The sequence below is a fragment of the Pseudorca crassidens genome, chromosome 19 (assembly GCF_039906515.1).
Source record: "Pseudorca crassidens isolate mPseCra1 chromosome 19, mPseCra1.hap1, whole genome shotgun sequence".
Classification (NCBI taxonomy): Eukaryota; Metazoa; Chordata; class Mammalia; order Artiodactyla; family Delphinidae; genus Pseudorca; species Pseudorca crassidens.
Window position 1 is genome coordinate 4038975 of NC_090314.1, and position 27297 is coordinate 4066271.

The window sequence follows — 27297 nt, forward strand, 5'->3', positions numbered from 1 at the left end:
CCCCAGTAACGTTACAGTTTGGTGGCACTTAGTTTACTGAGGACAGACGCTGAGGCTGTGGGGACAACACCCAAGGCCGGCGCGGGGCACCCGGGACGCTGCTCTGGGTCCTCTTGGCACTGCCGCCCGTTTCCTGAGACAGCAGTTCAGCTCGCGGGGGCCTCAGGCTCACTTGCCTGTGTGACTTCACAGCGAAACTTTCCAGGCCGACCCCGCACCCCCGCCCAGCGTGAACGCTGCTGGTGTAGCAGGGACGGTGCACCCCTGCCCCCTGCGGAGCCGGCCCCTCCCGCCTGCAGGCTGGACGCGGCATAGGACCCCCAAATCTGCGGTCCTGGAGGGAAAGGCGGCTGATCCACCCCGGGGGCAGTGGGTCCTCCACCCAGCGTCCTGAGAGGAAAACCCCCTCACAGCTTCCGTCACTGTGACCAGGACGACGGCAACCCTCACCCCCAGAGAGGCCACCAGGCTCGGCAAAGGCACAGCCTAGGAGCACAGCAAGAGGTGGCCAGCAGGACCCCAGTCCCACCCGGCAGCTCTGGTCCTCGTGTGCACAGGAGCACCCTGCGGAAAGACTAAAATCCACAGATGCGTTCAGCATCGTTCGACTCAACAACAAAAGCACAAACACTGAAAAATGGGCAAAGGACTTGCAAAGGCATTTCTGCAAAGATACGTGAAAGGCCACGTGAACACTGAAAGGATGCTCGACTTCAGTGGTCATTAGGAAGATGCAAGTCAGAGCCACGAGACACCACCTCAGGCCCACGAGGATGGCCACAATTAAAAGAAAAAAAGGGGGGGCTTCCCTGGTGGCGCAGTGGTTAAGAATCTGCCTGCTAACGCAGGGGACACAGGTTCGAGCCCTGGTCTGGGAAGATCCCACATGCCGCGGAGCAACTAAGTCCGTGCGCCACAACTACTGAGCCTGAGCTCTGGAGCCCGCGAGTTACAACTACTGGAACCCGCACACCTAGAGTCCGTGCTCCGCAACAAGAGAAGCCACCACGAGGAGAAGCCCGCGCACCGCAACAAAGAGTAGCCCCCGCTCGCCGCAGCTAGAAAAAGCCCGCGCACAGCAACAAAGACCCAACGCAGCCAAAAATAAAATAAACAAATTTATAAAAAAAAAAAGAAAAAGGGGGAAATAAGCACTAGCAAGGATGCGGAGAAATAGGAACCCTCGTACATTGCTGGTGAGAATGTAAAATGGTGCAGCTGTTGTGGTTCTTCAAAAAATTAAACATAGAATTTCACGACCCAGCACTCCACTCCTAGGTGTAGATCTGAAAAGAATATAGAACAGGCGTTCAAATACTTGTACGTGAAGGTTCACAGCCACACTGCTCACAACGGGGCCCATGCACACAGCGGACTAGTTCAGTTGTAAAAAGGCACAGAACACCGACACGCAACCACAGGGGCGACCCTGGAAGACACGCCACTCAGAGAAAAGCAGACACACGGCCCACGGGCCGCACGGTTCCGTCTATGTGAAATGGCCGGCACACGTAAAACCACAAAGTAGACTGGGCTGCGGGGCCGACCCACACCCACCGCCCGGATGCTCCAGGGGCGGCTGCGGGCATCCCGCCCCCCCGCCAGGGCACAAGGACTGGTCTGAGTGAAGGGTTTGGGGCTGGGAGTCCCAAGACCTGAGGACAGTTCATTTCTCCACTAGCAGGGTGACGCCGGCAGCCTGTCCTCCAGCTCGCTGTCTAAACCACGGAGCGAAGCCGACCTGCTTCTGCTCGGCTCCCAAGGCTCTCGGGAGGCGGGCGAGGCGCACAGAGACCTCTGCAGGGTGTGGAGACGGGAAGCGTCGGAGTCTTGCACCGGCGGCTCTTCTCTGCCCCAGAGGACAGCGGTGCGGCCGGGGGAGGCCACTGGGGCCAGAGGATGGCAAGAGGACCCAGGCACTGCCCGGGGTCCTGCAAGTGCCCGTCACTCCTGCCAACTCTCACCAGACGCTACACCATCACCCGCCAGGGTCAAGGGGTAGAATCCTTTATTGAGGCACATGAGCTGTGGGGCGTCCTGGCCACAGCAGCTTCGAGAAAGAGGGATAACCCTTCTGTAGACACAACTTCTGAACAGGGGATCCCTGCCGTCCTACCCGTTCTCAGGACGTCTGTGGAGGGAGGCCCCTCAAGGGCCGGGCTGATTCCCGCTAGGGCGCCGACAGCACGGCCCCCGTGGATCGCAGGGGGCAGCCTCCATGGCGTCTCAGCTGTGGCCATGGCCGTTCCTGAGCCCCAGACACAGGGCCGCTGTCCACCAGGCGTGGCCTTCTTGAGAGAGCGGTCTGGACCCGGACTCCTTAGAACACAGGTCACACTCCAAGAGCAGCCACTTTCCTCAAAGCCGCCCTGGCAGCGCAGGGCCACCTGGCCCTGGAGAAACGGCTCGTTTCCCGAGACAAAAGCAGCAGGTGGAGGCAGTGGCCCCCTTGGCCCTACCCTGCCCTCATCTGTTCTGAGGACAGAAGGGACGGGTGTGTCCAGGCTGGTGGCAAAGGCTGCACTTCCGGGGTTTCTTGGCCGCGGACCCGGCGTCCGAGGAACCAGCCCGGGCCCTTTTGCTTCTGGCCTCCGGCTCCCGGCTTCCTCCTCTGGCTCCTGCCCAGGGGGGGCCTCCAAAGGTCCCTGCGGGGAGAGCGAGGGGAGAAATGAGTGTGGACGGCAGAGCCCCAGCCCTGGTAGGGGACCCGTGTCACCTACACGCAGAAGCAGGGACCAAGCAAGCAGCCCCCTGAGCGCGTGCAGAGCCCGAGCTCTGGGCCCTTCCAGTCCTCCAAGAGCCTCACAGTACTGGCCGCCCCATCACCCAGGACAAATGACCAGGCAGCCCAGAGACCAGACACCACCTCCGCCCACCGGGAGCCCTTGTGTGTCTGCCGTGAGCGCCGAAGGACAACATCCCGCACGGCACTAGCGTCTCCAGCCTCCGCCTGCCCCAAGCCTCTGGGTTCTCCCTGTGTGTGCAGACCTGCCGCACGTGTGCTAGAGTCACAGTTTCAGGCTAACACAGACCCTAGAAGGGTGGGCAGGTGCCCATCTTACGGAGGAAACAGGCTGAGAAGCCGCACCAAGTGGTTCAAGGTCACACAGGTGGGCCCCAAGAGAAAGCTCCCGCCAGGCTCCCTCACGCGTGACCAGGCTTCCGCGTGTCCTGGAGGGGCCAGGTGCCTTCAGGTGCGTCATTCACCTTGACCCAGCGTCCAGCAGCGGTCCTCCCCACACCCATCCGTGGGGCGCCAACCCAAGCTGTGTAACCCAGGGCAGGAACCAGGTATCAGGGCCAGGGCCTCCGTCTTACAGGATGAGGCTCCGATACAGAGCCCTCCAGGTTTACAAAGGCGGGAGGAGCGCAGGGCTACGGGAGCAGGCGGACCCAGGAGCCAGGCCTGGGCCGTGTCGCTGTGTGACCCCGACAGGTCCCGCCACCCGTCTGGGCCTCGCCCTCCTCTCCTGTGAGTCGCAATCACAACCGCCACCCGATGAAGGTGAGAGAAGACACACAGATACAACGGCGTGGCGCCCGGCACACAGCAAGCTGCCCGTGACCTTGCAGGAGGCGTGACTGAGCGGGGAGGGGGAGCAAGGCAACCCGTGCCCCCACCCCACCACCCCTGCCCTCCTCGGGCAGGCCCTGTGTGCCCCCTCACCTGGGGCCACGTTCTCGTCCACCCACTGGAAGAAGCCGCACTGCTGCTCCCGGGGCTTGGCGCACGTGTGGAACTGGCGCCCCTTGTTGGGCCCGTCCTTCTGCACAGTGCGCGTGACAGCGGGCTGGCTGCACAGGCAGCGTGCGCCGCCGCCACCATCGCCGGGGCTTCCGGGCCCGCCCAGGGGCTTCCCTGAGCCCGGCGGGCGTCCCAGTGAGCCGCCCGGGGGTCTGGGCACCTCGGAGGGAGGCCCCTCTGCTTCTGGGTGGCCGCTGTCGGCCCAGAGGAAGAAGCTGCAGCCGCCGCCGCTGCACTTGTAGAACTGGCGGCCCTGGTTGGGCCCCTCCTTCCGGACGGTGAGCAGCAGGGCCTCCCGGCCACAGTTGCAGGTCACCGAGTTGCCTTCGCCCTCGGCGGCGGGCAGGGGCGCAGTCCTGGCCAGAGCATTCGAGGGCCTGATGGCAGGAGGCTGGGGGTGGCCGTGCTGGCTGCTGCCCATTCTGTCCAGGGGCTGGCTGGCCTGCAGGTGGCCGGAGGGCTGGCTGACCGGCTGGCCAGCTCGGGTGGGCCCCCGTGAAAACCTGAGGTCCAAGATCTCCCTCAGGGTCTCGTCACAGCCACCAACGCAGCCGACAAATTCCAGTGGCATGGTTGGGGGAAGGCTGCCTCGCTTAAACTTGAACTTCAACCTAGTGAGGCCAGAAGATGAGAAAACACGTTAACTACCGGGTGCGAGTCTTCTTGGTCCACACAGGGCTGTGCCCACCCCACCTAGGAAAGCCACGCAAGGCGCAGCCAGCCCGGCCCCTGCGGTCGCACAGGAGCGCAGAGCAGGAGGGAGATGAGCTCTAAGGCCCATCACCCGCCAGAACCCAGAAGCCTCTGGAAGGTGCGCCTCCCTGTGCCCCAGTTCAGCGTGGTCCAGGGCCTCTCAACGTGACGGTACACTGCTTGGTAGCGGCACTAGGACGCACGCGGGCTTTGCTCTCATTCTCCTGTGTGCATGCATTAGGGTTTTCCAGAAGCTCCGAAACGCACAGTAAACTCAGCAGACTGACTGCAGATGGAGAGCTGAGAATCCTACCGTCTCCTGTTAAGCCAGACCGTTAAATTGGCAAAAATGGAAAACAATGCAATCTTCCTCTCGTTTTTTTCTTTTTTGAAAATAAGTACATTTTATTCTAAAAACATGTTCACTTATGTTAGAACGCATTTGTTACAAACACGTTAATAAACATTTTAAACGATGCCTCCACCTTAGCTGAAAACGTGGTAGAATCGTTATAAATATTAACTCACAACAGAAGCTCTCTGGGTTCCTCCGTGATTTCTGAGAGTTGAAGGGGTCCCATGACCAAAGGTCTGGGGACCAGCCCTAGGCGCGGGCCTGGGGCTTTCTGGAGGAGACCACCTTCCTCAGCCTCCGCGTCAGCCCACGGTAGGAGAGGCGGGGAAAGGTTGGGCTCCTCCAGGAGGTGCCAAGGAATGAGGGCCCCCAGGGATGGCACCCTGTGCCCATCCTGCAGGTGCCTCAGCCCCCAGCTCACCTGTAAACGGGGTGTGGCTGACACACTGGACACACGCTCCCATCCCTGCTGGCCTCCAGCACACTGTCCGGGAACCACACGGCCGAGCGACATTCCGGGAACCCCGTGCAGCTGAGGTAGAACCTGGGGAGTGAGGGCCGGGGTCACACAAGAGCTGCCGGAGACAGCTCCAGCTGATGACATGGGACACTCATGGTTCTGGAAGACACGGTGGTCACTGACACTGAGTGACAGGAAAACCAGCCTGCATTTACGTCCCTGAAATCCCCACAGTCATACTGCTGACGCCTCTTCCTGCTTAAAAACAGCCAAGCCGCTGCCAGCGCCCAGACCACGGCAGGGCCCCGCTGGCCCCTGGGTGCTCCCTGAGCCCGCCTAGGCCTCCGGCAGCCTGGACACCTGCCCAGGCTGCACATGCTGCAGAGAATCCGATCCTCCCCCTCCCTGCAGCTTTGTGAGGAGGAAAACGGGCTCAGTGGGTCAGCAACCAGTGGGGTCCGCATCGCCGTCCACACACAGGGCGAGCGCCATCCATCCCCAGGGGACAAGCCCCGCCCTCACCAGCCCCCCACCCGCCCATTCCCACAGGGCCTCACACCCCCAGGGCCACCATTCCAGCCCCAACGCCCAGTCCAGGGGCTGGTGAAGCAGGCCTGCATCTAAATAGCAACGTGGGAACAAAAGGATGGGCCCTGCACAGCCTCTGGTGCTGGGCTGCAGGGGTGGGGTGGGGCGGGGCGGGGGGCGGGGCGGGGGGCGGGGCCGGGAAGGCACAGCTGGGCACTGACCCGCCGCTCTTCCTGGTCTTGAGGACCATGTCCTTGCCGCACTGTGGGCACTTCCTGACGGGCTCTGGCACAGCTGGGAAGATGGCTTCTTGCTGGGCCAGCTCCACCCCTGCCCCAAAGTACTGCGACAAGGCCTCGTCCAACCTGAAGAACCAGCAGAGCATTTACCGCGTGAGCACGCACGACCCGGGGAGCCGGCCAGTCAGCCAGAGGCCTGAGGTGGAGCACCGGGAACAGGGCGCCGTGCTGGCCAAGCAGCCGGCTCCTCCAACCCGCGGCTCCCAGGAGGGATCCAGCCGCAGGCAGGCGCTTCTGCCTCGCCACTAGCCCCACAGCAAGCAAACAAGACGGCCCGGCTGCACACACACCCGAGTGTGGGTCTGGCATCCAGTTTAAACTAGCGCATGCATTTCTTTTCAAAGTTGGTACGGGGTTAGGAAACGTGTTACTTCTAACAGAATACACACATGCTACTTATTACAGCCACCTCCCAGTGCCCTAGAGAACAGCGGGGTGCACACCAGCACCCGGTGGACCCACCCACGAGGCTGTGCTGCCTGCTAACTCAGGACAGGATGGAAAGGGCGTTTCCAAAGCCAACAGCCCAGAGAAACTGGACCAGGTCTTTCTGGTTACGGTCTCCAGACTGGCAAGGCTCTGCAGCGGGAACCAGCCAAACCCGGGAGGAAAGCCTGGAGGGGCCATGGCCACCGGCGAGGGTGAGCTGCCTGGCGGGAACAGCGGCATCTGGGGCACGCCGTCACCGGGGCTGAGCGGGCTTGCACAGGAGAGCAGGCCCGTACTCACCTCTGGGCTTTGGCCATGGCTTCGATGAAGACCTGCTTGTACTTCTGCACCTGCTGCTGCAGGACCACGAGCTTGTCCTTCTTCCCCTCGCAGATGAGCTTCAGGTCAGCCTCCAGCTCGGCCCGCAGGTCAGGCTTGGACATCTCGTAGCCCATGGAGTCATAGCCTGTGAACAAGGGCAGCATCGTGTGGCTCGGACACACCCACGGGGCTTCAGTGACACCCCGCCCTCTGCCCAAGCTCGAGTCCCCGGCTCCTCACCTTCCACAAGCCCCATGCCCAGGTGCCCGGGGAGAAAGCGCTTGTCTGGCGTGAGCCCGACGTACATTCGGGCCTTGATGGTCTCGATGTGCTCCGCGTGCGTCGCGTCGGTACCTGCAGGCCACCCTTGTCACTCAGACTAACCCACGCCCCAACCCCGCGCAGCCCCCCTCCTCTGCCTGGACTTCCTGTTGCAGGTGACACACCTCCACTCAGAGCCGGCCACGTGGAAACCACAACAGCAGCCTCCTCTCCCCCACGTCCACACACTCCAGCTGTCAAGCCCAGCTTGGAAATCCCTTCTGTAAGCCCCCCTGCCCCCCGCCACGTGTCAGGGCCCACATCACTCGTCCACATCATTACAACGTCCCTGGTCTCCTGGCTGCTGGTCTCTTCCTTCACCCAGCCCACTCTTTATGCCACAACCAAGGGGATCTTCTGAAATGTAGCTCTGCCACCAACGAAATGCAAATCAAAACCACAAAGAAATACCACTTCACTCTTACTGGGACAGGTACAACCCAAAAGACAGAGAGCGGCAAATGTTGGTGAAACCCCCGACTCTTGCATGGATTGTAAGATGGTGCAGCCGCCGTGGAAAAGTCTGGAGGCTCCTCATAGTGTTAAACACAGAGTCACCATGTGACCCCTCAATTCTGCAACAGGGATGTCCCAAGAGAACTGAAATCATGTCCACACAAGAACCTCTACACAAATATTCATAGCAGCACTATGCACAGTAACAAAAAACTAGAAACAACCCAAATGTCCACAAGTTGATGAATGGACAAACGAAATGTGGTCCATCCACACGACGGAAGAGGTTTGGTGGTGAAAAGGAGTGAAGCACTGAGACGCTACCTGGACGAGCCCGCAGAGCAGGCAACGTGGGACGCCAGGTGCAGAAGGCCACACACTATGTCGTTCATTGATAAGAAATGTCTAGGACAGGCACATCCACTGAGGCAGAAAGATGAGGGCTGGGGGGCTGCAGGGGAGGGGGACAGCTAACGGGCATGGGGCTTCTGAGGTGACGAAAATGCTCTGAAGTGGACTGTGGCCATGGCTGCACAATTCCATGAATCTACTGAACACTGGACTGTACCTCTGAGCTCAGTAGAGTGGACGGTGTGTGAATTATGTCTCAATAAAGCTGTTACCACTGCTTCAATGTAGGTCTGTGAGCTCCTTTCTTAGAAATCTCAGGCGGCTCTCTGCTGACCTCGGCACATCCGACCCCTGAGCCCGGTGTCCAGGCCCCGCAGAGTCGGGCTCAAATCATCTTTCCGGCCTTGCCTTCCAGAACCTCCCCCCACAGCATGTGCCTGCCGGTCCCCGCGTCCTTCCTCAGGCCCTGCCTTCATTCAGCGCGAGTTCTCACCACGAGGTTCTGAGGTCCCTGCAGAACCTCTCCCGATGCATCTAATGTTTTGGTTGGGTTTGTTTCTCCTGCTGGATGAGCCCTTGAAGGGAAGGACCAGGCCTCATTACTGTGTCCCCAGGGTCTAGACCAAGGTCAGCTCTTGTGGACCAAAGTTTTTATAAACAAATTATGGTGGGTGAACTACCTCTACTTGTACCTAAACCCACAGGCTTTCTGGGTAGCACAGTGATGGCCAGTGGGCTCCAGGCAGGGGCACAAAACTCACTCTGCAGTGAGGCGGCTGTGCCTGGGGGCCACCCCTCCACATGCGCCCCCTGCCCTGTGGTGCTGGCCCTTCTGGACCAGCGACAGAAAACGGCCACCACTCAAGGCTGCCAGACCTCCTGATGCTTCAAAAGAGTGTTTACGTGAATCCTGGCAGTTTAAATGTTAGCACCTTGTTAAGAATACAACAAAAACAACAAATTCCTGTGTGGGCCAAAAATACCAGTCAGTGTGCCCCAGGTGAGACTCCCAAGTAACGGGAAACACTATGTCCCTATGCGGGTGGTGCAGGGCAGTGGTTAAGGGCGCCGACTGCAGACTTGTCTGGACCCAGGTGTTCACAGCTCGCACACTGTGGCCTGAGACAAGCTCTTAACTGCTCTTAAGCTCCCCTTAGCTACAAAGTGGGGAGGGGAACACAGCCCCCTCGTTAGACCAGAGGAGAACTGGGCCCCACACCCATGAGAGGGCAAGAGCCGCTGGTTACCATGATGACAAGCTACTTACCGATGCCGTGCTTCTCCATGAGGGCGATAAGGTCGGCCTCAGTGAGCAGCTGGGGTGGACTGGTCTCCCCGTCCACCATCTCCACGGTGCTGGGCTGAAAGCAGGAGCCTCGACTGTAGACAGGGAGGGTCTACATAGGGCAGCAGATGTGGTGGTCAGACCCCTGCCCGGCGCCCAGGCACAGACCACGCTCTGTTCTGTCACGTGGTGCAGGGGCCGGGAGCACGACGGTCCCCCCTACCCGCTGTGTCACCTTTTCACTCCAGCGATCGTAGGGATACACGTCCAGATAGTTTCGGGCCAGGATTACGAGGCCGTGGGCCACGAAGCGCTCCTGTGCGATGTCAATCTCCACGGTGGTCTCCTGGCCCTGGGCATCCTGGGAGCAGCAGGCCAGGAAGTGGCGGACGATGAGCTCGTACAGTCGCTGCTCGTCCCCCTGTGGGGAGAAGAGGAGCCCTGGTCCCTCTAGACGCTGCGGGCAGTTCAGTCTGGCTGGTGCTAGCTTCCAGCCCAAAGCTCCACACACCAGAGCGCAGCTCCTGCAGCCCCGTGCCCAAGTGCAGTGTAGGCAGATCCCTCGCTGCTTGTGGGTTTAGGCCAATAAACTTCACAAGTGGAGTCCCCTTGCCATCAAGACTGGAAAGCAACTCCTCTGATGTAAACCCAGTCTGAGCAGAAACCAAAGCGAAAGCACCCAGTTTCCAAGAGGCCCAGGGTGTGTAGGACACACAGACTGAAGATGCACCGGCAGCCTCAGGCCTGTCACAGGGCTCGTGGTCATCCTCCACCCTTTCGGGAACAAGGACATAGTGAAGCCCCTCTATCAGAAGCCTGTAAGACGATCATACTGATATCCGAAAGTTCTCCTTCTGAGAATGTCTTCAAAGGAAATGTGACATCCACATAAATATCTATTATGCAAACGTTAACTGCAGTAGATCATCCTTTAAAAACAGATCTAGCAAAATACAGTACCTCTATGCAATCATCATATACCATACGTTAAAATATTTTAGCCTGTGGGGAAATATTCATGATATAAAACAGAAAACATTAGTTTACAAAGCTGTTTAAGGTTATAATTTAGTTGTAAGAATTATATACACACAAAGGATAAAAACGTGGTTCTCAGGAAATGGTGAGGTTACAGGCAATTTTTTACTTCCTTATAATCTTTTTTATTTTGTGAATTCTCTAAAATAAACATGTACAGCTTTCAGAATCAGAAAGAACGTGTGTTATTAAAGGAAGAACAAAACAGTAAGCCTGCAGCCGCCAAGCAGGCCTCAGCAGCCGTGGCCCCTGGAGCGTGTGCCTGGCTGAGAGCACGGCCGGCCCGTGTTACAGGCTCCAGGCGCTGGGTGAGAAAGCCCCCAGCCTGGAGTGCGGCCGGAGGGTGGCGGTGAAGTTTCGGGAAGGTGACGGAAACTGGCCCAGTCTTGGGAGGAGAAGGGTGGGGGCCGAGCACGGGCTCAGGGAAGGGGCCACCTGGTTTGTGGTGAGGGTCAGGGCAGCAGCAGAGGGAGGGGACGGAGTGCAGGGGAGGGCTAGATGGAGCAGAGCCCCCATGGGGGTCTCTCGGGAAGCCAGGCAGACTGTGGGAGGAGGATGTTGACACGACCTCTTTTCTGAGATGGAAATTTCGAACCCATTTAGCTCCGGAAGACAGAGCCCGCAGAGTAGATTCAAACCCCAGCCCTGACCCCTGACCTCCCTGCGGGTTCTGCGGCAGCAGAGCCAGGGAAACCAACCTGCAGGCTGTCCGTGTACTTGGTGGGGTGGATGGGAGGGTGAGCTTGGTCAGACTTGTTCCCGTTGCGTGGAGTGGGGCCGCCCCGCTCTAGAATGCTCTGGGCAAAGGGCCCCCAGCGTGGATCGTGGGTCTGTTCCTCCACCAGCGCCGTCAGGTCTAAGTCTTTGGGGAAAATGTTTGTTTCAGTTCGGGGATAGCTGATGTACCTAAACAAAGCCAAACAAACACAACAAGAAATTGCTGAATTGGTCTATAAACGACTAAATCAGCTCGAGAACACTGGTGACACCTGCAACAGCCCGTCTGATCCAGGCAACTACGTTACCCACGCTGGGGAAAGCCCTGAGACGTGACCCCCGCAGTGGGTGAGAAGCAACAGGCGTCCTGCTGGGTCACTCCCGGAGGTCGGGGACAGATGCAAGGGCACACCTGCTCCAGCCCAGCCCTCCTGCCCCCGGGGCACTTGGGGCACTTCCCCACCTCCCCAGCATGGGTGGACAGAATGATCCCAGGACAAGCCCTGCGGTCCTGACCCGGGCGGCCCATGCTCCGTGGCTCGTCTTAAAGAAGAGAAAGAACGATGCTGCCCCTGAACTACAAGGTGGACCCTGTGTGCAATTTTAAACATTCCATTAGCCACTTAAACATTGCTGGGACAATTTACATCCTTTTCTCACACGAGCCTTCAAAACGCATTATGTTTACACTCTCAGCACGTCCCAGTTTGGACAACCCAAATTTCACGTGCTCGACAGCCACTTACGGCGAGTGACTGCCACATGGCTCAGTGTGGCCACACTGTCCCTGGATGGCACTGGGTGCTCACGACCCCCAAGGCAGGATGGTTTACAGCAGGCACACGAGTCCTAAAGGTGCCACCCGCCCCTGCCAGGGCCCCGGCGCCCCGCCGGCTGAGAGCTCGAGAGTGGGATTTGAGTTTACTCTGTGGAGTGTTATTTTAGGATTTGAGTGACTTTGAAATGCCTTTTCCATCAGAAAAGAGAAGTCAAAGTCAAAATTCCTCTACTTGAGAGCCGGGTGGTATCTAGACAGTCTGGTTTCCTCATAAGCTCTATTTCTAAAGTATTTCACCCTGATAAAGGTGCATCAACGTCTCTTCCCAGATGTGGGCGAATATTTACCCTTGAGTGTAGAGCTTTTCAGCAATCCTCATGGTTTCTTTAGCATTTATCCTCAACTTTCGAGAAGCCAGCTTCTCAAGCTCCTGTAAGATGTGTGGACAGGCACAGTGCGTGAGTCACAGGCCCCCAAACGCCCACACGCCTCCTCTTCAGAACTTCCTGGCGTCCCTCCAGCTGCTCTCACATGTCTGCGTGAAAGGCTGTGCTGCGGAAAGGTTTCCGGGACTGCTGGGCAGAGCCAGGCCCCAGCCCAGGGGTTCCCAGACTCCAATGTGCAGAAGCCAGAACCACCTGGGATGCGAGCAGGCTCCTGGGCCTGAGCACTAGGGATTCTCAGAGAGGAGGGCCAGCACAGAGGCTGGGAATCTGCGCTTTTAACAAGCGTCTAAAGTATCTATTCTAATGCCAGCAGTCTGAGACCCGCACTTTGGGGACACCATCTGAACCCCGGGGACATCCCCTGGGTGATGAACGCCATTCTTCCAAGCCTCATGGGGGACCACCAGATGTCCCTTCCCCTTGGCGACCCTCCGACAATGCTGCTGGCTACACGTGAAAGCGTATTAACCAGTGAGGGATGAAACACTCATGCCTACAGTACACAATCAATCCGTAACCCCCTCCCATCGTCCCTCACCACGCGCGTGCACACGCACGCGCACACACACACACACACACACACGCCCACCCCGCAATAAAGGGTGCACTGCCCACCAGTCCCTGCACGTTCTGCATGTTCAACCTTCAGAGGCAACCCTGACAGTAATTACACCCTGAACTTTCCTACAGAGTGGTGACTGGGAAGGGACACCCTAATGTGGTTTATTCAGACTTGTGTCCCGTTGGGTGGTTCTTCTTGGGATCTAAAAGATCTCAGAAGCCCTGTTCTAGGGTAGGCTAATAAAGTAGATATTTAAAATGATGTTTACATACATTATGCAAAAACATTAAAGAAAATGTTTGGGTGGAAAACACTAACTATTCCAGTAATGCTGTAAAAAATAAGGACACCGAAAATAAAGGAAGACACCAAAATTACATCAGCAATTACCTAAAGACGGAGAGGTGATGGGTGATTTCTATTCCTTGTTTCCAAAACCCCACATAGAGCAGTTATATCGCGTTTACTAGCTGATGTAAGAGGTCAGGCAGGCCTGCGCTCTGGGGCTTCTACTTCTAAGAGCATTCCTGTGCGGCACTGGGAAGAGGTGCTTCCGGCCACTGGGCCCCACCCTCCGCAGCAGAAGCCCCACCCCAGCCGCAGAAGTCGGAGCTCCTCAGGGCTGGCACAGACCCCAAGAACATACCACAGTGTCCAAAGCTTGAGGCCTCCACTTGCTTTTTGCCTTGGACCTGACCTCCACCACGGTCGCCCTGGGATCCTAGAAAGCCAGGAAAAGCAGAGGCCACTTAAACCTGCTGGAGCATCCTCCCAGCTTTCCTTGGCCGCCCCCGGCACTGCCCACAGTGGCCCTGCTCCCCACCTCAAGACGTGAGCTTGCAGCCCACAGTGTGCTGGACACCAGCGCCTGCTTCTCACTCAAAGTAAGGCTCTGAGGGGCAAGTTCACAAGCCCCAAGGCGTCCACTCCAGAGCCTCGGCATCTCCTTAGTTTCCTGTCTATGCATGCACGGTGCTACTGTTTTGTTTTTTTTTTTAAATTCACGACAATACAGAGCTGGAAATAGGAGACGTTACATAATACAAACTGGAGAACTCTAATCTTAAGACCAACCTCACATTTTTAAGGGAATGCAAAAGGATAAAGAACTCAGCTTAAGTGATTTGTTCGTGAGGATATTTACAAATCAAAACTCAAATTTCTCTCTGCAAATAGACTGCGGACCAGGTGCTCTTGGACAAGGAGCTCCAAGCACCCCACCTGCCATGTTTCCCTGCACCACATCCTGGTAAAGCAGAAAACGGGCAAGTCTTTTTATTCAACAGACAAACGTGCAGACTGTGTAACCTTGAGGGCCAAAGGGGAGAGCAGCTGACAGGTGGGGCGACCCGAGAGGCAGCGTGGTCTGCAGGAGCTGTCTGAGCTCGGGCCCCACTAGCTCGAGTGTGTCTGCACAGTTACTCAACTTTCTCCAGCTTCCCCGCCTGTGGCATGGGTTGGCATTACCACCCCCAGAGGCACCACCAGGACTGAACAAATAACACATAACATACAGCGCGTCTGGCCTGTAGCAGGTGCGCAAGTTATTACTCCCCGATACCAAGTCAGTACTAAACCTGCCGGGGGCCAGAGCCAAGAGGCATCCCTGACTCACTAAACCTAGAGGCCTCTGAGTTTTATTCAGGTACCACCGCGTGCAGCCCCTGGCTTAACACAGGCCATCGTGTGCTGAGCGACGGGAAGCAGCACCACAGAGCGGGCGTCTGAGGGTGGACCAGAGGCTGACTGGCCTGCGGCCTGAGCAGGTCTCGATCCTCCCACGGCCATCGCTGCTGACCACTCCCACCTTCACTCGGCGGTCACCATGGGATGCCTTTCTCGAGTCCCAGCCCTAGAGCAGTCCCTCCCCGCCCCTGGCCCTTCTCCTTTCCTTTACCCTACTTTCCTGTCCTGTCGTTATCACTGTATGACATTCACTCATCTGTGCCTTTCACGTCTCTGGATTTCATCATCTGACCAGTGGAAGGCGCTGGGCAGACGCCATCTAGCTCCACCCAGCTCTAGGATTCGGGTTTGGGCTGGCCCAGCTGGTCCTTATCAGTCTCTGGTGTCAGTGTACTGCTTCACGAGGGATTTTAACTATGTGTTTCTTAGCATTTCTGGTTTCACCTAAAAGTTCTACAGGTCTTTCCTTCCACATTTCTAGTGCTGTTTGCATGGGGTTCTAGTGTTACTGGCACCCAGAAAGTGATGTCCTGGATGCAGACGGAAAGCTACAGTCTGGTGGGAAATGGGGCAGAGAGGGAGCGGCCTGGGAAATCACAGGATGGTCTTCCGAGACCATCACCTTCAGAGCCCTTCTCACCTCCATGCACAGCTGATAGAGGACGAGACAAGCCGTGTGGTTGAAAAGCCGATGCCTTTTCCAGCTGAACTCCACTGCGCCATCCCTGTGGTCGTGAGTCACTGTGGGGGGCACACAGGAAGGCCGTGACCCGGAGAGGACAAGGTCCATCACGGTGAAAGCCAAGAGCCATGAGACAGAGGAGACCACCTCGGACACTTGAGGTGGGTCCTGAACACAGTGCCGAGGGGGTCAAGGGCAGCGAGATGCAAACCACAGCCTGAATTAGCACCCAGGACTCGCCACGTGCCCTCAGCTTCTGCACCCCGAGCGGCCTCACCTCTGATTCTGTGGAAGGTTTCTGGCACAAATGCCTGAATGGCTTTGAACCTCTCCACCACGAACCCCAGGGTGGGGAACTGGCAGCTGCCATAACTGATCAGCTGCTCCGCCAACACCTCAGGGAAGATCTTCTGCAGCCGCAGGGTCTGGAACCTGGTGAAGGCAGCCCCTGAGGAGAGAGGACGGAGGGAAGGAAGGAGAGGCCGTGCACTGCAAGGTCACAGGCAGCTGCCACCGTCTGAGCCCGAGCCCTGCCCCCTGCCCACCACCCCACCCCTCACCAATCCGCAGGTCCAGCTCCTGTCTCACGTCCACGGCGTCGCTCACTCTGCGGTCGGGCTCCATCAGGTTTTCACAGGCCGCCTGGACAGCGCGGGCGGTGATCTCGGAGAAACGGGCTCGCAGCACCTGCAGGCTGGGCTTCACTGCGGAATAGACAAGGGCACCGGGGCAGGTCCCCCGTGAACGGAGGGTAAACCAGTTCATGAAGCTGCGAGGCAGCCAGTTTGACTGGTTCAGTTAAATCAGAGACATGCTGTCTAAGAGGGAAGCCTCACTGTAACCAGGCTGAGAGGTGTCAGAAACAGGAACGAGTGCATCTCAGCCATTAGCTAAACCCTCTCCGTGAGCCTTTCTAGGTGTCAATCTCGTGCTCTCCTGGGCCTTTAGGGAAAAGGGAGATGTTAATTAAAAGGTCCTGGGGGAAGTTCATGTCCTGTTATGGATATAACACAGGACATGCACCCTGTCCCTGAGAGTGAATACTGAATATGTTTAATCCTAGGAGTCGGTATAGTTTGAAACACAAGAGCATTTAGGGAGGAGAGCAGCCCCCCACTCTCTGAAGCCCGAGAATGGCCTGCTTGTCACTTCCTCTAAGTTACCTGAAATCATTAAGCTCACTTCAACAGTTATTAATGTTCAGGCATTGTACAAGGAATATAGACAATTAAAAAACAAAACCAGAAAGAACATTCTAGAACTATTCTTTGTACTTTACATACAGTGTATACATTCTTTGTGAATATTTAAGTTTTTAATTAATTAATTAATTAATTTTGGCCGTGTTGGGTCTTCGTTGCTGCGCACGGGCTTTCTCTAGTTTCGGCGAGCAGGGGCTACTCCTCGTTGTGATGCAGCTTCTCGTTACGGTGGCTTCTCTTGTTGTGGAGCACGGGCTCTAGGGCACGTGGGTTTCAGTAGTTGCGGCACACGGGCTCAGTAGTTGTGGCTCGCGGGCTCTAGAGCACAGGCTCAGTAGTTGTGGTGCACGGGCTTACCTGCTCCGCGGCATGTGGGATCTTCCAGGACCAGGGCTCGAACCTGTCTCCCCTGCGTTGGCAGGCGGATCCTTAACTACTGTGCCACCAGGGAAGCCCGTGAATATTTAATTTTTAAAAGCAGAATATCAAGTCCCTGCTCTCAAGGATCTGGCAATCAACTGGAACCAAACACACAACAAGCCCTGGACTACAGCCCGTGAGCCGGGCAGAGGGACTCAGGACAGGGTGCCACCCCTGCCGCGGCTCCAGAGCAGACACTCACCAGCCTTGCACACGTGGATGATCTCAAACCCGATGTTTTCACCTTCTCTGTCGCAGTCGGTCCAGATCACCAGCACCTGGCACTGCCGAGCCTCTCGCTCCAGAGTTTTCTGAAGCGCCCAGTGGGGAAAGAGTGGTGAGAGCGTGATCTGCAGAGGATCGCATGACAGCTCTGCACTGGATCTGCCCCAGCATTAATGAGGTTCTTGGAGAACGCCAGCTTGGTGAGGAGACACGGAGAAAACTGTCCCCGCCGTGCGTGGTAAGGCTGGCAAGGCCACTAGTACTGCCCCCCACCTTAGACCCACCCACCCACCCATGAGCTTCTAGAAGACAGGGGTTTATTACGACGACACCATCTTGACGAGCCCTGAAACTCGGCTCTAACACACCAACAGCTCTAGGGGTTCTGATCATGTCCTCAATTAAAAAAAAAAAAAAATCACCCCCTAATCGAGCTTCATCCCAAAAAGCGCTCCTAGTCAGCAGTGAACCAAGGACAGGCGCCCTAACTGCCCGAGACACCGCAGCTCAGCGCCAGATGGCCTCTTGCAGATCGCAGTCTCTTCCCTCCGACAGGGGGCGGGAGGGGAGCTGACACTGATGACGCAACCACACTCACTCCCAGGGTTTAGTCAAGCAGCCGCTCCTCGTAAAAAGGCTCACTCGGTCCCTCAGCCGCTTAGCTGAAACGGCCTCATTTATGTAACGGGCGGGAATAATTTTTTTAAATCGTGGTACTTAGTTTAGTGGAAAACCTATCCTTCAATTTTAGTGCAGTCAAAATACAGAAACCACTTGGTTTCATTAGGTGGTGGTTGTTCAATATGTCTTCCAAAAGATCCTACCTTGATGTCTAAAAAATTCTCTGGGCAGTACTTTTCAATTTCTGCTTCAAAGAGGACAAGAGGATTGCAGCTCTGCCTGGAAAAGAAATGAAAACACACGAAATCCTAGCTCAGCACACAATGGGAGAAGGTTGCCCCAGTGCCCTCATGGGTGCATCCCCACCAGACAGAGTCCCCTGTGGAACGCCAGAGGATTACAGGCAAGGCGTTACCCTCTGGGCAACGCACTCTCCGTGACGATTAACAGGAGCTAAGAAGAAATTCTGGAACTTTCGTACGCATCTGCGATAGGGTGACTGCAATCCAGTGCCTGCATGCAAAGGGTCTGGGCAGGGAGTTCCCTGGAGGTCCTGTGATTAGGACTCGGTGCTTCCACTGCGGCGCCTGGATTCAATCCTTGGCTGGTCGGGGAACTAAGACCCCCCAAGCCGTGCAGCACGGCCAAAAAAAAAAAGGTCTGAGTGTTTTGGGGGAACGCACCTGAAAGTGGCTGTTTATTCTAAGCATATGGTAAAAAGTCACAGCGAACCAGTTAATCCTAGGTCACTGCTACGGTATCTATGGTTTGTGTTCCCTGCAAATTCACATGCTGGAATCCCGACACCAATGTGACGGTGTCAGAAGGTGGGGCCTTTGGCCGGTGATCAGGTCGTGAGTGTGGGCCTTCATGAAGGGGACTCGCGGTCTTATAAGAGACCCCGGCCGGCTCCCTAGACCCTCCACTATGTGAGGACACAGTGAGAGGTCAGCAGGCCACAGCCTGGAAAAGGCCCTCGAGGGACCATGCAGGCACTCCGACCTCCTACCTCCATAACTGGAAGAAACACATTTCTGTCCTTCATAAGCCACCCAGTGTGTGTATTTTGTTACAGCAGCCCAGTGGATTCAGTCATCCTACTGCTGTAAGTAACAAAGTAACACCGACATGCCTCACACTGCCTGTGATATTTCACAACTTACTGTCATAATCAGAACGCTCCCCCCCACCCCCGGAATCGTACTGACCACTTGCGAAACTGCATCTGGAAATCATGAGCCAGCAAGTGTCCCGAGACTGAAGTCATTATCATGGTGACGTTCTGAATGATAACAAAATTCAAGTTAGTCTTTTAGCAATTACATTTTCCCAAATCATTCAAATAGAAGAGGGGACCTTCTATCAAAGGGAAAAGAAAATAGTCATCAGGGGGTGGGGGGAAGGGAGGATGAACAGGCAGAGCACAGAGGATTTTTAGGGCAGTGAAAATGCTCTGTATGATATTATAATAATAGGTACACGTCATCCAAACCCACAGAATGCACACGATCGGAGTGAACCCCAATGTCAAATGTGGGCTCTGGGTGACAGTGGTGTCGTGCAGGTCCATCAGTTGTAATGAATGTGCCGTCTGGTGGGGGCTGATGACGACATGCAGCTGTGCATGCGTCGGGGCAGGGAGTATGTGGGAAATCTCTGTATTTCCTTCCTCTCAATTCTGCTGTGAAGCTACAACTGCTCTAAAAAGAAGTCTATTAAAACACACACACCCCAAAACCAGGTGACTGGGAAGAAACAAACAAACATACCTCTTCAAAGCCAAAACTATAGCGATACAATCATCATTCTAATTCTGGTACCGTGATGCCTTTTAAATTTAAACTATTGTATATTAGCTTCTTTTTTGTTATAAAGAGTTAAGATTGGGACCATATTTTATAAAAAAGAGGCTTCCAACGATCACCTGTCACCAGTGATCTTTAGGTCATAACAATAGTTTTTCTTAAAAGACAGTGACATATTCTACAAAGGCCAGGCTAATTCTCCTTGATTAAATAATTCTAAAATACAAGCAATTCAGAGAGGGCTTGTCGTAAACAGCTGCTCTTTTTAGCCAAAACTAAAAACCCAAAGAATGTACACCAGAATGGCGCCATGGATCTGAAAGCATCCTTCAACCACAGCATAGAAGTATTACAGCACCTACCTGGCCACGCAGACGATAATCAAATTCATAGATCTTGTTGAATCTGGAAAGTCCTTCTCTCTACAAAACAAAAAGAAAATCTATAAATTACAAAAAAGACAAATGATTCCTCACATAAAGATCAAGCAAATCCCTGATAAGTGGGAATATTAAAAATGCAACAGTACCTCCTATAGATTAAAACAAGGTGAAATCACTAAGACCATTTGTGAAGGGGCCCCTCCGAACTCAGTTACAAGCATGTACTTGCTCAAGTCCACAGAGCTTTCATGCTGCAAGGTGACCTGAGATCAGCTAACACCACTTAACATCTTTCTAGAGCTGAGAATGGACTTGTCCAGGATCACATGACTATTACTCCAGAGAGAGGATTAGGACACGTGTCTCTTGACGGTTTTGTCCGTTCTCCACACACACCTCTCTACTTCCTGGCCATACAATTGCGCCAATAAACTGGTGTCCACAGGCAAGTTTTCACCTTCTGAACCTCAATTTATTCTGAGTAAAGTTACCTGTGAGGTCCCTCTGGCTCTGAAATCCAGTAACGCTATGAGCCGCAGTCAGGCCTGGGAACCAGCCCACACAGCTCCTCCTCAGCTGCACTTATGTGTGAACGAAACCGTCTCAGAGAAGATCCCACCTTCTACAAAGGTGTTAAAAGTAGCTATGCATGTGAGTTTCACACCAACGCTGCACAGAAGACAAGACACAGGCAGAGTGGGACTGGGGGAACCTCCAAGCGCCAAGAAGGATCGTGTCGAGAACATCCTCACACAATTTTTGTGTCAAACACTGAATGAGGCTCTTTTCGAGGCACAACGGCAAATTTAAAGACGGAATTTATCTTAAGAGTTCACTCGTCTAGTGTTGCCAAGAAAGGAAACTCCCCTCTACAAACTCCAGTTGCTAGTTAAGCCCTTTTAGTACCAGAGAAAAGAAATCGTTGCATCACTGGGGTTTCTACCTCTTTTTAAGAAAGCACTGAAGCTTCCCAGACAAGCTCTTACATGGACCCTGATATGTAACAAGGTCCAAGCATTCTGGCTGCAACAAGGCTGAGCTCTGCTAATAGCCTAGCCCCAGTCCGGCCCCAGGTGGCTCCTGAGGTGCACGTCCGTGGTCTCCTGGGTCTCCCGGGAACAGTCTGGAAACCACTGTTCTAATCCTCTCCTAGTGGATGACCTGTCCAACAGCATGTGTGCGACCCGGGGCCAGGGCTCTCCCAGGCAGCCTCCTCCACCAATGGATGGTCCTGAGGAAGTAAAATGTTTTTCCTGGCATTTCCAACTTGCCTCCCCGCAGTTCCCAGCTGAGGACAGTACTCAATTACGTATGATTCCACCACTTGGGTGAGGTGCTCAGGGGAATGGGTTGCTCCCAAATTACAGCAGAGTTTTGGAGCCTAGTGAAAGAAGAAAACCTAGTAGACAGACCAAGAATGTGGCTTCTGTGATCTCTTTGCAGCGCCATCCACGCCATTAAAACTAAAGAAAAAAAACAAACTCCCCCAAACCCCAGAGCAGTCCCATCTTCTCTAAGTGCTCTGTAGGGACTGATCACATTGCTGCCACTGAATCTACTGGATTCTTTTTTAAGATTTCTCCTCCTGAATATAAAGCCCTCAAAGATCTGTAAGTTACTAACAGTGGTCACTGTGGACAGTGGGGCTGGTTTACTTGACACACGTTTGTATTCTCTCAACTATCTGAAGTAGTTACTAGCGTTTGAGCACTACTTTTAAAGAAAGAAGAGAGATTCTATCTTGCGTCAATATTTTGGTGAATTTCTCTCAAATGTATACATATTTGTGTATATGTTTGAAAGTCTTTTCCATAACAGGTGTCTAACTATCTATCATAAGAAAGTACAATTTATTTTGCTACCCGCTGCCATGACCAGTCCTCGTTACTTCCATTCTTTGCTATTACAAAGCTGCAACGACTATCATCTGATTCTGAGCTCTGCGTGCAGATGTCTTAGCTCCTCCACAGAATTTAAGTCCCTTAAAGGCAGGGATTGCTTCATTCGAGGCAAGCCCTGTGTGAGGGATAAATAAATGAACAGACCCGTCACTGTCTTAGGGAGCGACACGCCATGGGAGAGAGGGATGAGCAGCAAGAGAACTCGACCCGTGATGATGGCCAGCATCAAGAGTGATGAGAAGGGCTTCCCTGGTGGCGCAGTGGTTGAGAGTCCGCCTGCCAATGCAGGGGACACGGGTTCGTGCCCCGGTCTGGGAAGATCCCACATGCCGCGGAGCGGCTGGGCCCGTGAGCCATGGCCGCTGAGCCTGCGCGTCCGGAGCCTGTGCTCCGCAACGGGAGAGGCCGCAACAGTGAGAGGCCCGCGTACAGCAAAAAAAAAAAAAAAAAAAAAAAAAAAGAGTGATGCGAACGCATCCGGAAACAGAGAAGGAAATGGATGGCGAGGACGCTGAGGAAAGTGTTCACAAAATAGGTTCATTTAAGTTGTCCTTTATTTTTTATTTTAAAAGGTGAAGAGTTCATCAGGAGAAAAGAGGGAAAATGTCATTTCAGGAAGAAGGACCAAAACGTGTGAAAGCACGGTGAACTTTTACCTTTTACATCCTGACTGCTTTCATCATTCCCTTCCTCTCCGTTTCCTCTGCTCCCACCCAGTGCTCCTGGGTCCCTAGGGTTCAGGCCTCTTGCCCCCCACATGGAGAACCCCAACAGCTGCCTCCCAGACTCTAGCCTTCCTTTCTTCAAGTTCTCTGTGGCCACAATGACTTTATAAAACACAAGTATGATCCACTTAAAACCTACACTGCTCATCTCAACTGATGCAGAAAAAGCATTTGATAAAAATTCAACAGCCTTGGGCTTCCCTGGTGGTGCAGTTGTTGAGAGTCTGCCTGCCGATGCAGGGGACATGGGTTCGTGCCCCGGTCCGGGAAGATCGCACATACCATGGAGTGGCTGGGCCCGTGAGCCATGGCCGCTGAGTCTGCACATCCGGAGCCTGTGCTCCGGAAGGGAGAGGCCACAACAGTGAGAGGCCCGCCTACCGCAAAAAAAAAAAATTCAACAGCCTTCACCATAAAGTGAAGTGTGGCATTTACAAAAAACCCACAGCTAACATCACACTCAATGCTGAAAGCTTTTCCACTAAAATCAGGAACAAAACAGAATGTCTATTTTCGCCATTGCTATCCAAGATTACTACAAGTTTTAACCAGAGCAACTGGGCAAGAAAAAGAAAGAAAAGACATTCAAGTCAGAAAGGAAGAAGTAAAACTGTCTATTCACAGTCAACATGATCTTATAGATAACATCCTAAAGAAGCCACAATGAAACAATTAGTGCTAATAAACAAAGTCAGCAAAGTCGCAGGATCCAAGATCAACACACAAAACCCAACAGTAACGAACAACCTGAACAGCAAATTAAACAATTCCATTTATAACAGCATCCAAGAGCACAATGAAAACTGTAACACACTGTTGAAGGAAATTAAAGAAGACATACTCAGCCATAGAAAGAATGAAATCATGCCATCTGTAGCTACACGGATGGACCTAGAGGTCATCATACTAAGCGAAGTAAGTCAGAAAGAGAAAGAGAAATACCATATGATATCATTTATATGTGGAACCAAAAACATGACACAAATGAACTTATCTATGAAACAGAAACAGACTCACAGACACAGAGAACAGATTTGTGGTTGCCAAGGGGAAGGGCGGTGGGGGAGGGATGGACTGGGAGTTTGGAATTAGCAAACTATTTTATATAGGATGGATAAACAACAAGGTCCTACCGTATAGCACAGGGAACTATATTCAACATCCTGTGATAAACCATAACAGAAAAGAATATGAAAGAGAATGTACATACATCTATAACTGGGTCACTCTGCTGTACAATATAGATTAACACACATTGTAAGTCAACTATACTTCAATAAAATACATTGAAAAATTAAAGACATAAATAAATGGAAAGACAATCTGTGTTCATAGATTGGAAGACTTACTATTAAGACAGGAAATTCATATGGAATTGCAAGGGGCCCCAAGTAGCCAAAAAATTTTGAAAGAGAAGAACAAAGTAGGAGGACTGCCACTGCTCAATTTCACAACTTACTACCAAGCTACAGGAAATCTAAACAGTGTAGTACTGGCATAAGCAAAGACATACAGAAGAATGGGACAGAACTGACAGTACAGAAATAAACCCAAATATCTATGGTCAACTGTTTTTTGACAAGGATGCCAAGGCCATTCTATGGGAAACAAACAGTGCTGAGAAAAACTGGCTATTCATATGTAAAAGGATAAAGCTGGATTTTTACTTTATACCACATAGAAAAATTAACTCAAAATGGATCAATGACCCAAATATAACAGTTTAAACTCTTAGAAGAAAACACAGGGGCAAATCTTCATGACCTTCAGTTTGGCAATGGCTTCTTAGATATAACAGTGAAAGTATAATCAACAAAACAAGGAAAAACAGATAAACTGGACTTCATTAACATTAAAAACTTAGGTGCATCTGAGAACACTATCAATAAAGTGAGAAGACAATCCACAGAATGAGAACATCTGCAAATCATATATCTAACAAGGACCTAGTATCCTGAATATATAAAGAACTCTCGGGCTTCCCTGGTGGCGCAGTGGTTGAGAGTCCGCCTGCCGATGCAGGGGACGCGGGTTTGTGCCACGGTCCCAGAGGATCCCACATGCCGTGAAGTGGCTGCGCCCGTGGGCCATGGCCGCTGGGCCTGCGCGTCTAGAGCCTGTGCTCCGCAACGGGAAAGGCCGCAGGGGTGAGGAGCCCGCGTACCACACACACAAAAAAAGAACTCTCATAGCTCAACTACAAAAAGACAATTCAAAAATGGGCAGAAGACATGAATAGACATTTCTCCAAAGAAGGAGACACAATGGCCAACAAGCACATGAAAAGAGGCTCAGCATCATCGGTCATTTGGGAAACGCAAACTGAAACCACAACAAGATATTTCACACCCACCAGGACGGTGATAATTAAAAAAAGAAAAGAAAAAGAACAAGTGTTGACAGAATGTGGAGAAACTGGAACACTGATGGTAAGAATGTAAAATGTTTCAGCCACTGTGGAAAACAGTTTGGCATTTCCTCAAAAAGTTAAACATAGAGTTAACTTATGACCCAGCAATTCCACTCCTAGGCATTTACACCAAAGAACTAAAAACAGGTATTCAAGTAAAAACTTGTACATGAACGTCTATAGTAGCTCTATTCACAAGAGCCAAAAGGTGGAACCAGTCCAAATGCTCACCAACTGAAGAAAAGATAAACCAAACGTAATCTATCTATATGATAGGATATTATTCAGCCGTAAAATGGAATGTAGTACTAACATACTACAACATGAACGGATCTCAAAAATGCTAAGTGAAAGAAGCCTGACACAAAAGGCCACGTATTGTATTAATCTTTTTGTGTGAAATATCCAGAACAGACACAAATCTTTGAGGACACAAAGCAGCTTAGTGACTGCCAGCGGCTTGGAGAAGTGGGGAATGAGGAGTGACTACTTCATGGCTACGGGGTTTCCTCCTGGTGTGATAAAAACTGGAACTAAACAGAGGTGACGGATGCACAACATTGGGAAAGTACTAAACGCTGCCGAACTGTATACTTCAAAACAGTTGAGGGGCTTCCCTGGTGGCGCAGTGGTTGAGAATCTGCCTGCTAATGCAGGGGACACGGGTTTGAGCCCTAGTCCGGGAAGATCCCACATGCCGTGGAGCAACTAGGCCCGTGAGCCACAACTACTGAGCCTGCGCGTCTGGAGCCTGTGCTCTGCAACAAGAGAGGCCGCGATAGTGAGAGGCCCGCACACTGCGATGAAGAGCGGCCCCCGCTTGCCACAAGTAGAGAAAGCCCTCGCACTGAAACCAAGACCCAACACAGCAAAAATAAATTAATAAACTCCTACCCCCAACATCTTCAAAAAAAAAGTTGACACTCACGTGTAAAACACGTGGCTCTCTACTCCTCTCACAGTGTGCCTTCAACTGCCATGCTTGCCGTGCCCACTGGCTCCTTCCCCTACCATGCCAACTCCCAGCTTTTGAACTTGCCAAGCTGTTTCAAGCCACTGGGTTGTTCTTTGAACATGGCGTTTCCAGTGTCTGGTAAAACTTTCAAGACTGAGCTCAAATGTTCATCCAACAAATATGGATTGAGGGCCTCCTGTATTCCAGACACGTGTTAGGTACCAGGGATACAACATCAACAGCACATTATCGAACTGTAACTGGGAAGTGCCTTCCAAGTAGGACAGGGTGAGCTTATCACACAGCACCCTGACCCAGCTGGGGGAGAGGGATGTGAAGAAAAGCTTCCCTGAAAAAGAGATACTCAAACAGAGCCCGAAGGATACACAAGTTAGCTCTGTGTAGACGGGCTCGTCTCAAGCAGCCTGGAGCCCTAGAAATGGGCACAGCCTGGGGCTGGTCACCAGGACACTCAGCTCCGGAAAAGAGGTGACGCTGTCAGCTAGCACCCGCACAACCTCGGCTCCTGTTCCCACCATCCACCGCGGGAAGCAGAGACCTGAGGACCCTGTGATGTGAAAGAAAAAAGAGCAGGGAACGTCCACCCATGCTCTGGGAAATGTCCAGAAAACCGTTTCAGGATCCACTTTTGTAATTGAGAGTGTCCTGACAGCTCTTGAGGCCTCGTGTCACCTCCTTCCCAGACCCTTTCTCACCGTTCCTCTCCTTTGGGCCTTCCGTGTCCAGAACACACCTGATCCCCAACTCGCCTGACTCTCGGAATTCGTTAGTAGCGACGGAACAGGGGCTCGGGCGGGTCGCCCTGTCGGATGCACCTAGACTATAGGGCCGGGCGTGCAGGGGGGTGACCCCGCAGGCTCGAAAGCAAGTCGGGGGAGTGTGGCCTGCGGTTCCGAGTCTCAGGCCCGCTTGGCATCCGCCGCCGTGCAAGGCGGACCCAAGGTCTCCAAGCAAACGAGAAACACGTTAACTCCGTTTCTAAACGCCCGTCGGTCGCAAGAGGCGCCCGGAGGCCCCGGCCCAACGGCTAGGACCCCCAGTGGGAGCAGCGGCCGCTCGTCCCCGTTCCGCCCGCCCAGCGGTCTCCTCACCCGCCGCATGCGGCCGCCGGACAACAGGTCCGCGATGCCCTTGGCCGCGTCGTTCTTCTCGGCCACGCAGAGGATCTTCCGCACGCCTCGCAGGGCCACCTCCATGTCGGCGAGGGTCAGCGCCCGGCTCCCAGGCCGCGGCAGCCAGGTGAGCGCGCGGCGGACGACAGGGAAGATCATTCCCAGGCCCCGCGAATCTGCGGTGCCACCCCAGGCACCCGGAGCCTCCCGCTAACCCGCAGTCCCTTGCGCAGCCCGCTTCCGCCCGCCTTCCAGCCGCTTCCGTCGGAGTGAGGGGCACAGCCCCGCGAACTACAACTCCCACGCTGCACGGCGCGGCCACCTCACTCCCCTCCCTTCCCGCTCAGCCCTCGGGAGACGCCGCT

The 27297-nt window shown here is 53.8% G+C and overlaps 1 protein-coding gene across 3 annotated transcripts; it reads right to left on the minus strand.

The window, feature by feature from the left end:
- Positions 1 to 1991: 1991 nt before the first annotated feature.
- Positions 1992 to 27209, minus strand: TOP3A (DNA topoisomerase III alpha). Of its 3 annotated transcripts, XM_067714719.1 has the most exons (19): positions 26912 to 27207; positions 19788 to 19847; positions 18829 to 18902; positions 17824 to 17899; positions 16977 to 17085; positions 15713 to 15856; positions 15430 to 15600; positions 15111 to 15211; positions 13431 to 13505; positions 12124 to 12206; positions 10980 to 11187; positions 9479 to 9664; positions 9226 to 9355; positions 7071 to 7184; positions 6810 to 6975; positions 6003 to 6146; positions 5215 to 5337; positions 3668 to 4356; positions 1992 to 2645 (listed from the first exon to the last, which is right to left on the minus strand). In XM_067714719.1, the coding sequence occupies exons 1-19, from the start codon at positions 27089 to 27091 to the stop codon at positions 2467 to 2469; spliced, it is 3012 nt and encodes a 1003-aa protein (XP_067570820.1). In that variant the 5' UTR covers positions 27092 to 27207; the 3' UTR covers positions 1992 to 2466. The 3 variants fall into 3 exon arrangements, with proteins under 3 accessions (XP_067570820.1, XP_067570822.1, XP_067570821.1); XM_067714721.1 differs by lacking the exon at positions 6003 to 6146 and having other exon boundaries at positions 26912 to 27209; XM_067714720.1 differs by lacking the exon at positions 7071 to 7184 and having other exon boundaries at positions 26912 to 27208.
- Between the last annotated feature and the right edge of the window lie 88 nt (positions 27210 to 27297).

Bases quoted from the DNA above. Each gene is read 5' to 3' on its own strand.
- TOP3A (XM_067714719.1), bottom strand. From the start codon at position 27,091: ATGATCTTCCCTGTCGTCCGCCGCGCGCTCACCTGGCTGCCGCGGCCT. The intron at 18,903-19,787 runs GTAGGTGCTGTA...GTTATCATTCAG, and splicing joins ATTATCGTCTGCGTGGCCAG to AACGTCACCATGATAATGAC. The intron at 12,207-13,430 runs GTATGTTCTTGG...CACATCTTACAG, and splicing joins CTCAAGCTTTGGACACTGTG to GAGCTTGAGAAGCTGGCTTC.